At 35.6% G+C, this 12,681-nt stretch overlaps 1 protein-coding gene across 1 annotated transcript in view; it reads right to left on the bottom strand.

The window, feature by feature from the left end:
* Positions 1 to 311: 311 nt before the first annotated feature.
* NCAM2 (neural cell adhesion molecule 2) overlaps positions 312 to 12,681 on the bottom strand; it is a 244,274-nt gene continuing 231,904 nt past the window's right edge. The window contains 2 exon segments of the mRNA XM_015880697.2: positions 312 to 6,569; positions 10,321 to 10,440. Of these exon segments, the coding sequence (XP_015736183.2) occupies positions 6,458 to 6,569; positions 10,321 to 10,440 (232 nt within the window). The 3' untranslated portion in view covers positions 312 to 6,457.

Below are 12,681 nucleotides of genomic sequence, written 5' to 3'. Positions count from 1 at the left end.
TAAAATGTTGCACTCTCGCTCTTCAGAAAAAGGATTATCTTTCAATGCTAACATATAGGAGCTGATTGTAATGGGCCTTGAGCTCTGCTGGAGACTGGTGATGCAACAACAGTAGTTCTTAATAACAATGATGTATTTTGACAGAAAAGAGAATAATAAATTGCATAAGTGCTTGAGCATTATTCAGTACTCCTATAATGGAGGATAAGAAGTAATTTATATGCTTCTTTTTGGCAATAACTCTCCTAATGAATCAGACATTGCTGACAAAAAGACATTTAGCAAAAATAAACGTGAACTACAACACTTCATTAAAGTAAAAGTATCTTTACTATTAATATACAAATGGTGAAGAGTGACAAATAATTGATATAGTTTAAGCCATACTTTCAATGTCTTTCATAAATACAAAACCAGCATCTGCGATATTACTTCTTTTTTACAGTATAGAGATATATATATATACACAGCATTTCATAGGGACATAAGATTTTGAAACAAGAAACAAACTAGCTCCAGTGGTAGCTAACTTATCAATATATAATTCAGGTGGTATATATCGCAAGTGGGCTGTTGACAACGTGTGGAATAACAAAAACAATATATGGTATGCTTTAGCTCATACTGTACACAGCATACAAATACATACCGAGTGCTCATTGTAGCAGGAAAGCTTTTTTTTTTGTTTGTTTGTTTGTTTGCTTAAATCTTTTATGTAGCTCAAAACTCACAGTGAGAACTCTACACCAAGAGCAACAAAATTATCTTCCTGGGGGAATCTGATTGTTTTATATTGTTTGCCACCAATCTGCAGGGACTTTCCCTTCCCCCTGTACTTTACATTTAAAATCATAGCCTTCTCACATAGCAGACATAAAGGATGCAGCAGGGCTAACGTTACCCCTTCTCTAGTTTTTACAGTCTGCATCAGCCTCTTTTATTTTAGTAGCTCCCTACTTGCCCACCAGTATCTATAGGGCCTCCCAATTTCTGACCCTCTCAGTTCATTTTCACTTCTCCTTTCTTTAATTCTGTCAGCACCAAAGCTGGTCATCTTGCCTGCTTCCAATCTCACCTGTGACATAAAGCTGCCAATACAAATTTGGCAATAAATACTTATATTTCATTTATCTGGGCTAAAAATGGCCAATATTCAAGTTTGAAAGTCAAACATCATGAGGTTCACAATGCCTGTTAAGAGGAGAAATAGACAAGTAAACTGTGTTTTCACCGAACTGAGTCCAAAGCCAAACTTGTAACAGAAAATTTTCTTTCTGGCTCAGGTTCAAATAAAATGACCTAAGAACACATTGGAAATATTGAAGGTCACTTAAAATTCAGTGAGTTGTTTAAAGGGAATTATATGAAACAATCTGAAAAAGGGGATGGAACACTTTTTTTTTTTAAATTATCCAATTAACTACAGCAGCTTTGCACTGATTAGCACAAGCACCTGAAGTTAAACGGTGTGATTTAAGATGAAACAATACTTTGTAGGATGTTTTAGTCTTTACCTAAAGCACTGCAATCACAAAAAACTATTTAGAAGGATGTTTTAATTCTTCTTAATTGTGGACACATACATCGTGATCAGATATCTTTATCCATGTTTACTGATCATTGCAAACTCCTTATAGGCAAGTCTTCCCTGTGCAAAATGTTAGCAGGAGCTTGGTAGCATATTTCAGGTCTGCTTACACCTAGATGACTCAACTGGACAAAGACATGTGGAGCCTCACCGAGACAAATGGATGAAATTCAGGCCCCACTGAAGTGAGTTTGTGTCCTAAACTCCAGTGAGACCTGGATTCCCCCAGCACCCTACCTGCAATGTTTTCTGCACCTCTCTGTAGACCTCTCCTTTAATCAGAAGTGAATGCCACCCAGCAGACACAACCACTACTTTACAAAGGTATTACCTCCTATGACAGATTACAAGTATGGTGAGACCACAAAGGACTGCAAAACAGTCACTGCAGTTTTGCTCCAGAGGTAATATGGTGGGAATATGTTCCTTGCTATCTTTTAGATTTGAGAAAAGATGTTAACGTTTTATATCTAAGTGCCTAAACAAAACTAAAGAGACTTTGTATCTGACTCTTCAACTTGAAAAATTGGTTGAAACACCCTTTCATAATCCCCATGAGCTCCATCTACTTGAATCTTTTCAGTAGTAACACACCCACAATGACCCTCACTAGAACTGTGATCTCAATGAATTTTTTTTTGCCAATTTTGTGTTTAAAATATTAAACTGAATTGAGAGTATTCTCTCCAGTTTACTTTAGATGAGCATTTGAGCATATTTGAGTAGAAATGTATACCATGGTAAAGCTTTCAAATACTTTAAACAGGCTTTGTAGACAAATTATTGAAGATTTTTTTCTTTAATAAAGCAAAGTGGCATGCTATCAAAAGGCACAAATACATTTCCATTATCTGGTCTAGGAAACAGAAGAATGGCATGATTATTATACTACAGTTTGATGATTGGCACTTAAATAAATAAATACCATCATAAAATGAAAGCCACTTTTTGGATGAACATCAATGCAGAGGCTGAAGACAGGAGGTGGAATTTACTATACCATGGACTGTTATCAAACAGTCTTTGTATGTGACTGTCACTGTGCAACTACGTTGTATGTATCTAAATCTGCTCAGTCCTGCAAACTTCTGCAAGCTTTTCTATGAGAGCACATCCATCCTCCTGTTCACACTGACTCCACTGGTGTCAGCTGGATGCCATATGAGCAATGGGTTTAGCCACACAAAAATGTCCTGCAAGGCCTGAGGCCTAAATAAATAAAACTTTGTCACATTAGGCATTAGCATCACCAGAACAGTAAATATTTCTGCAACCACCAAAAAAAAAAAAAAAAAAAAGAAAAAAGAAAATCCCACAAACCTTAGAAGTAAAAACAAACAAAAACAAACCTAAAACCAAACAAAAAAGCAATCAAACAAACAAAACCAGAAAACCTCTCCATAGTACATTTGTATACTAAATTGTAAAATGTATTTTTTCTTTTGTTTGCTTGTTTTGTTACTACTGTGGTAAATCAGAATGTACACTTACTAAAAACGACTGCGGAAAAAAAAGAAACTAAGTCATTTTACTTAATTTTACTCCTTATTTTTTTGTTGAAGAGAGATTGTCATTGCCACATTCCATTTTGGCCGTAATTTCAATGGCACCCTCTCACACCCCTCCCTAGAGTACGTTAGTGTAACAATTCAGATTATTCTTACAAATAGTTATATTCTGTCAACTCTTCTGACATTTCATACCAACACTTAAAATTACTTTAGACAGTAAAAGTGACATTTATACAGATACCTGGTTCTTTTTCTTTTAAGTCTAGAATCAGAAAAGAAAATAAAGACATGAGGTCACTCCAGTTCTACATATATCTTACAAATTACAGTGCACTGTCCCTCATTTGGAAACATTTGCAAATACCAGTGGTTTTGAGAATTTTGTCATAGCTTGGCTTTCTCCTGCAAAGCACAGAGGCAAAACACAAGAGATAACCTACTAATCCGCAGACCAAGGGGCATGCTTGGAGCAGCCTATAAGTAATCATTCAATTCTCAGCCCAACTGGCAAGAGACTTAAAATCAGTCAGAAAAGAAATACTTATGGAAATAGTTCTTGATTTGTATTCCAATATAGGAGGAAGTGCTTTTGCTTCCATTATTGAAATAATTTTGCTGCACATTTTACTAATTGATAGTAGGACAGGAGTATTAATACCAAACGTGCTGAAGAAACGCTTTAAATCCTCTAGTCTTTCCACACTGGGATAAGAGGCTATATTTAAAAAACAAAAAACAAACAACAACAACAACAGAAGAAGAGAAAAACAATAGCAACAAAATAGAACACCCAACCTATGTTAGGCCATGTAAGATTTTTGCGTAAGTTTTAGCAAGAAGTACTAAAAGTTGAAATGCAACTACAGTTCAGTCTAGACAGTGTTAGCCCTGCATACATCGTATAGGAACCTTGTTGTGCAAATGATTGTGCTGGCTTCAGAAAAAGCACCATTTGCTTAGTGAACCTTGATTTATCTGAGAATGCACAGCACCACCTAACTTTGTGATGGCAGGCAGAAGAGGAAAGAAAGTCTTGTACCTTTGTCTTGGTAACAATACTGCATGAGATGATGTGGGCTATGAATGTTCAAGCCACACCAGTCACTTCCAACTACTTGAATTTTCCAGGTCCCTTCCTCACATTTGAATAGAGGGAGAAAGCCCAGTTGCATATATGTACTTTGTAGAAATAATATATATTCACACACAAACAAGACAACCTTAATTATAAAATAGGGGACAGTTCTGCTCACTGTGTATACTACTCTGAAAGAAACAGGACAGAAATTTAACAGGCAAGCAGATACTTGACAATACTGCCTGCGCAGTATGTGGGAGCAACAGTGACAGGCTATAGAGAAATATATTAATCTTCCTTTTATCCAGAAGTAATTCCTTAGCACTAGAGACTATTATGCAGCAGTTTTAAATTATTCTCTTTCATAACTTTTGTCCATCATTGCTCTTACCCATACTTTTTGATTTGGTTCTGCTTTTGTGGGAACTTGGCTTCTCATCTAGCCATATCAGCATTATGCCTCTGCCATCAACTACTTGTACTTGGTTCACCATAGTTTTTCCCAAAGTGGCTAAAAGTAGTTGGCTTTTCTTTTCCTTTTTTTTTCTTTTTTTTTTTTTTTTTTTTTTTGACATCAAATCAGTGCATCTCAAAAATAAGGAAGATCTGAAAATTCATTATCTTCTCAAGTTTTTCAAATCCAGCAACGTTTGGGTTAACAAGAAGGTTAATGTGCCATTATCCTCAAATGTAACAACATTCTTCTACATTTCACTTTTAGCTTTACAGAGCAGAAGTCAACCACTTTGACATAACTACAAAATATCAGATAAGAGTTGGTGACATTTTGTATGAAATTAGGTAGAAATTTGCAACTAATAGCAAAATTCAGACATAGAATGGAGAGGACAAGAGGGCATAATTTGCTGAGTAAAGCTACGCTTAAACCTTGAGTATGACTTAGATGTCACAAGGTACTCTACAGTTTGATCCTAACAAGTAGAATTTTTTAATCTAGTTCACTATTTTATCTACTTCTTCCAAAGAAATATTTTGAATAGGTTGGTAGATGTGGATATACTGTGCTGGAATGGAAGCAGGATGTATTACTCCAATTAGCGACATAATTAAATCAATATTAATTAATATATTCTTTTTCATCAAACAAATTAGCCAAATTTCTAAGTAGTGCATATTATCCATAATAATAAAATAGATTTTCTTAAAAAATGCTTGACAGGAAACAAGTATTTTGCCTAATACACGTTCTGCTTAATTAAAAATTTAAAAATGTTCCTAACCACTTAGCCAAAGTCTTCCCATCTGTTTATGTTTCTTGTTATAAGATAAAAATTCATAACATAGCAAGAACTTCTTTAACAAGGCCAACTTCAAATATTTCATATACTGATTTGTGGTGAAAATATATCTACTACACTAAAATGCAGTTTATCCCTTGACTGAAGGGTTAGAAGAGTGAATACTACATATGCATAAATGCACTGGGACAACTAATGTGAGTTTGTGTTATAAGATTGCCTTTGAAGCCTAAAGTTATTTAAAAAAGAATTCCCTTTCCACACATTTCCTACATTCCAGTATAAACACAACCTTCCTAGTGTTAATATAGAAAATCTGGCATTCTGAAAATCCTGGGCCTTTCAGTCACACTCTAAGGTTAGGATGAGGCCAATATTAGATAAAATATTCAGCCATTTTGATTTAAATCTGTACATCATAGTTATCAAATTTTTATGATACAAGAGAACCCAGGCAAAACTATGGGTGGAGCTGGCTCTGTGTTGTTGAAGACAGCTTCTTGCTTTTTTTTTTGTTTCAAGTGATATGCACAGTTGGAATGACTACTGAGTGTCTGCCAGTGATAAGATCTTAAATGTTATGCTGAGATTCGTTTTCATTTTTTAAAAGGCAACCTCAACTTTTCCTTGATTATAAATGGAAACAAATACAGTAACATATGGCACTTTATGTATGTAGATTGCCCTGTAGGATCTGGAGGGACATGATGCATTGTTTGTGGTTAGGGGTGCTTTGCCAATTATTCTTACAAATAGATGTACTTTTTCATATAATAAGTTATAGTTCTTATTCTGAAGATTTTTCCATTTTATACCATGGGACTTGGTGTCAGCAAAACAACGTATTAAAACCATTAACAAAAAAATAGAAAAGAACTGTAGACAGAAACTGTTTTATCATATGTACACATGTACTAACTATTCCAAGCTTAAGTTTCCCAGGAAATTAAGGTCAGCTGTAAAGTTTTGGTCACGGGGTTGCTTTTATCCAAATGTATTATCCAGAAAGCTGTAGTTTATCTTATGCTTTGCTATCATCTTCTTTTGATTGGATGATGTCATTAGCAACTTTGATTTCTATGGTTTCTGGATTTAAAGCTTCTTTCCCATTTTCTTCCTTCAGTGGCAGCTTCCTATCAGAAAAAAAAGAGAAATCATGGACATTACAAAAAATAACAAATGATGTGGAATTTAAGTCTACAATGAGTGCATTCTTTATACAGTCCTTAGTGTTTACAGAAATATCAGTCAATGAAAATGATATGCAATTCTTTTGAGTATTAAGGTTCTTTGTTTTCAAAGAAATTAATATTTATTAGTTCCTTCCAGTTCTTGTGTGGATGCATGAAGACATTCAGATGACATTTTAATTTCAGAAATATTCCTTTGAATCTTAAAATCCTAGATTCCAATGTCAAGGGAATCCCCTCTCTTATGTACAGGAAAGACAAAACACTGATTTCTTTCAAAAAGTTCTAAAAAATCACTTCCTAGTTCTGCTAGTCAAGTTAGCTGTCAAAAATACAGCTGTGAAAAATATGTATGGTTTAGGTAGGTGTTCCTGTAATAGTATCTCCTGTAGCTGTTTATCCTGATTCTAGTTTGGGTTTGTTTTCTGATTTGTTTTTGTTTTTAACTAGGGAGTAGTATGCATATGCGTTTTTTCCATTCATAACAGCCATTAAATGTTACAGTAATCTTCCACTGTGACTGCTTTGGTGTCCCAGTTTGCTATATGTTATTCTGTTTGAGGAATCCCTTAGGAATGCCTTGCAATAACAGCATTTAATGATAAGAAACAAAACAAAACAATACCCAAATTCCCAGTCTTATGATATTTCATCTGGCTTGAAATTAACTAGAGCTTGAATAATGAGCACAACCTTATCTAAGAAATATCTATGAGAAGACTAACTTCTTCTTTTATAGTAAAATAAGGGATGTATATCATCAGCTCTCTGGCTCTGAACACGGAGAATGTTGTCAAGCAACTGTCTGTTTCACACAGCACACACAAAGGAAACAGCCCACAATACAATACTTGAAATGATGGAAACAGCAGAATTAATGTAGATCTACTTTTGAAAAACAAACAAACAAAAAAAACATGGAGGCAGAGGAAAAATGAGTCATGAGACTCACCTGTGTTATAGGCCTAATAAAGCAAAATGAGCTGGCATTAAAAAAAATAAACCATATTTAAGCAAGATTTATGGAAGTTCAAAGTAGTTACTGAAATGATGGTGTTGAAAATGAGGAAATCTATAGCCAAAGTCATAACTAAGCAATTGACAATACATTAAATGTAAAATTAAATAAAATACTTTTGGAAAAGTAGATTAAGAGCATGTCACAAATAACTTACAAGTATTTTAAATAGAAAGATATTGCTAAACTCTGTTGAAAGATACCAGATATAACCCAAATTCACGTTAATGTCAACAGTGTGACACAATTAGCCTTGCTTTCATGGCAAGCAAGCAGAGAAATAAAACAAACTACAGACATATAAAGTATTTATAAGTTTTCCTCATTGAAAAAGTCAGTACAGCATTCTATGACCTTACTGTCTTTAAAAACAAGTTCTTTCTTAAATATGGTGTGATCAGTTCCCTACTGATGAAGAACACATTTTTTTTTTTTTTAATTGTGAAATTTTCCTCTCCCTTTGTGCCAAATATTAATTCATATGTAATCTCTATTAGGAGATTCATTAATTTTCCTCTTTTAACTAACTAAATCAAGTTTAAATGATTTAATTACATTAGTTTTCTTACACCTAATCACTATTTAGCCATGCCTATTTGAAATCAATCTATATTTTTCAGCTGGGCAAGTAGTAATTATTCAAATAAAAATCTTTTAAAATCAAAGTATTTTCAAAATAAAAAAGGACTGGAGAACTTTAAAAGGTTCTTTTCGTTTTTCAGACACCGTCTATTATCAATCAGTAATGACATTTAGTTCCTCTAGCACTACACATGGCCTAATCACAATATTTTGCTGATATTACCCACACAAAACTTAGAATATTTACTTCTCTATTAGATGACTATTTTATAGGAAAATGGCTTCTAGCCATTTTAATACTGAAATTCATCCAGCTTCCTTAATATGGAGAAAAAACTCAACCAATCCTAGAAATATAACAATATCAGACTAGGAATTTAATTATAGTACCATGTTGCACATGGCATTTTAATCATATTTCAGAAATACAGTAAGAAATACACAACTTATCTTGGTTTCCTGACAGTATTATTATAACTTGTTTACTTCCAGGTAAAAGTGCTGTGTGCTAATCTGTCATAAATGGATCTCAAACATTGCCTTAACAGTGAGTTAAGTTTAAATAAAGGTTACTGAGTAATATGATGAGCAATATAATGAAAACACTACATTATTGTGAAAAATAAATCTCCTTCTTAGTTATTTTACACAAATTTTTACATTCAAAGCAATTTAGTGTCTGGATATACGCAGCTCTTCCGTACCAAATCGCTGTTGCACCTGTTGTTCAGTGTGTGCAAGTGTTATTCCTCCAGAAAGACTTAGTTTTATCCTATCACGTCTTCCTTTAATACAGTGGCATCTCACCCATAATTCATATTGCTTCTCTGCTTTATCTGTTATGACTTGTAAATGAGCAAAAGGTCTTGCAGTGTTCCCCTTGAACCAGTGACCCTTTAGATGTCCTGGCTGCCTGATGCTTTTGACTTATCTTTGGTTTCCTAAGTGACTCTGCCCTGAATCTTTAGCTAACCCATCTGACCTCCATCCAGCTGTGCCTTGCACTGCTGCCTTTTGCCATTTGTTGTCAGACAAGAAATGACCAAGAAAGAAACAGTCATCATTACTAGTATCTTCCAGTGGCCCTATTACTCCAGGAACATAATACCCATCAGACTCCTTACCAGCTGTTCCAACAATTTAACTATTTTTCCTGCCACCAGTGACTGATTCTTTCCCTCAATAAGATAATAAAGCATTTTTGATCTTAACTGCTTCATGTTTCAGTCCGACAGCTGTTCTAATGACTTGGACAAGCAGAAAGATCTGAACACAATATCTGCTACTATCATGTGCCACTGCATTTCTATGTCTTAAAGACATTAAACAATTTGGCAGCAGTGGCTTAGCTGATAATTCAGCCGTGGTCTAGTGTAGTTTGTACAGTGTTTACAGTTACATTCCACTGACTCCTTAGATAATTTGGTTTGCTGCAGTACCCCTCAATACAAATTCCAAGTATTTTTCAAATAATTAAAGGACTGTTCTGTAAGAGTTCTCTCAACACTCGACACACCACTGATCCAAGGAGGCAAGCAAGGCCTGGCCCTCATGCTTCCGCCCTTCAGCATGGTGGGCAGAGCAAGGATGGCAGTGTGGTGTGAGCCCATGTACCAGCAGAGCTGAGCATGGGCTGCTGAGATGTCTGGAGATGAGAGGGGCCTCCTGGGTCATCATCAGGATGATAATAGTATGGACAGTGAGGGCAGGGCAGAGCTGTCCATGCTCCCTGCGTGCTGTCTTCATTAAGAGAAGGAGCACTGCAGGAGTCAGGGTGGCAGAGAAGGCAAGAAAAGTTCCTTAAGATGTTCACTAACATCCAGGCATGTTGAAGAAATCCCCATAATTGTTGTGTTGCCATCACAGGGCTGATGTGAGTGAGAGACTGGGCCTCAGAAAGAAGAGAGAGATGTCTGGGGATAGCCTTGGCCATTGCCCTCTGTACTGTGTTTAGACTGACTACTGTAAAAAACTGCACTAGTGAACTGCATTGCCACAGCACATGGCTGTTGTGTACCTCTCTCCTTGGTAGTGTGAGGGTGGCCTTGCAGCCAAGATTCTGGGTAAGACACTGGGAAATACTGGGCTACTTACTCTGGTTCTGTGAGAGGAGTAGTCTCATTTGGCTCATTTACTGGGCTCCCATCTTCATGGCTGGTAATTCTTTCATCCTCTGTTCTCATTTCCACTATTGGCTCTTTTGATCCATCTTTCCTAAAAATTATTAAAAGAGTCTCAGTTTTTATCATCACATTAAATATATTGCACTTAACTAATTACCAAAATCTCTTCCTTCAAAAGACGGCAGAGAAAAAGTGGAACTAATTATCGACAATTAACACCACTGAGACATGTAGTGTGTCCTCAGTTCCCTCAAGTCTTCAAAGTATCCTGTATCCATGGCTACTTACCTACTCCACAAAAATCATGGATTAGTATCTCAAAAGAACATTTTGTTTGCAAATAAATAAGACAATGAATGACCTCCTCATGGGAATAAGACATAAATTTGGCTAACATAGTACACTAAATATAGAACTTGACTCCCAGTTATGTTTGAACTTTTTGGCAGTATAAAGAGCCATTCTTGTAGCACATACACTACCCAAGTGTACTTTCAGTATTCTGAGATTCTGACAATCCCAGCTGTCATGGATACCATGCTCATTTTTGTAGACAATGCATGCAACACACGCACTTAATTTATGTGCTATGTAGGAGTTGGCTGTTTGATAACATTGCCATCTAGTTACACGTGGAGTCATGGCTGCCTGATATCCGTGAAAAGACAATGGTTTGTAACAGGGCTGGCAGAGGGAACAGTAAGTTCTACTTGTGATGTCTGTATATACACAATCTAATGGTTAAAAGTACGTTACTGCATATATTTCATAACTGAGGAATCGATCCATACAGAAAGTACAAACTGTGTAATAATTAAAAATTACATGGAGGGAAACACTGCTTATAGGAAATATACTTTGCCATTCCTGTTCCAGATAGCTGTGTCTAAGTTACACGCATAGTGTTATCTACATTAGTTACATATGGAACATAACTAATGACTATATGTTTCCTACCAATCAAAATACAACAACATCAACAAAAATACCAAAATGCCACTCAAAGATCCAGAATGTGATCTGACATATTCAAATGAGGGAAATGTCAGCATCTTTTAGGAAATGGCATTTGGCATGATAGAAATTCAAATTCTGACCCTTAACACTTAATGTTCAAAACAAAGAATAAGGTAAATAAAAGCAGTTCCAACTTATTTACGATCAGAATCACTGAAGATCACCACAAGAAAGAAAGAAATATAATCAAATAGTATAGTTGTTCTTGCAAAAAAAGAAAAAAAAAAAGTGTCATGGAGGAATTACTGTTATGCGACCAGCTCTAAACAGCACGGAGTTGCATTTGTATATCAGATGTTGATAGCAATACATAAAGTGCTGTCAAAGGACATTTAGAGCTGTGGCTCCCTAATGTCTTCCCATTCAGAAGGGGTCTGTACACCAATTCATATGTGGTTACTTCCTAAAAATGAAATTAAAGCAAAAACTGAAGTGCCATGCTCAACAGGAAAGGACAGCTGGAATCTTGAGCCAGAAGCTGCAAATGCTGACTCTATTGGACACGACATGCTGTCTTCATGCAATAGAAAAACTGTGTTATACTTTCCATGACTGTAACCTTTGGAGAATTAGGAAGTATCTGTTTTACAGCATAACTTCTTTTATTCAGAAACATCACTTGATGTAAATACTGTGTGCCTGCTTATGATTGTTTTGGTTCTGTGCAGCTGTTTGAAAAAGGGTTGAGAACCCCGTCAAGAAATACAATCAGGTTTCCACTCAAAGACATGGTGTCAGAATCCCAACAGCCATAACTAAAACCACAAAAGTGCCTTTTACACTTCCAGCACTGGCAACAGAGAAGTCCACTGTAGCTATGAATAAGAAGGGCAACCAAATCTGCTGTGCAATCTGCATCTGGGAAAGATGGGTTCCAGGAAGGTGAATTAAGAAGAATTAAGTGCATGTTCTGACTCCTGGAGAGCTGCACTGCATAGGAACTGTACTTGTAAATGCTATTTATGCCACAAAATATATCTTGTCACAGATATTACATCGTACATTAAAAAAATATCCATCTTTCAGATGAACATAATGAGAAAATGAAGCCGTCATATTTAGTAAATAAATGGAACTGCCTAAAACCACAAGTAATCCTCTGTCTTATCTTTTCAAAAATGCTGTGAACAGAGGCTCTTTAAAGAACTTATTTTATGCAATCAGCAAATGAACTTGTTTTTTCCAGAGATTTCGCCATCTACTCTTATCATTTAAGGAAACTTGCACATAAATGACCACTTCATTCCCTCTTATCTGATGAAATAGCTGCTACATGAGGGTATATTTGAGAAACAGGACTGTTCTTTCTCCTTTA

Source organism: Coturnix japonica, chromosome 1, assembly GCF_001577835.2.
Source record: "Coturnix japonica isolate 7356 chromosome 1, Coturnix japonica 2.1, whole genome shotgun sequence".
In the NCBI taxonomy this organism is placed as follows: domain Eukaryota; kingdom Metazoa; phylum Chordata; class Aves; order Galliformes; family Phasianidae; genus Coturnix; species Coturnix japonica.
The sequence above is the reverse complement of the archived record's forward strand: the minus strand, read 5'-3'. Positions and strand labels throughout refer to the sequence as shown.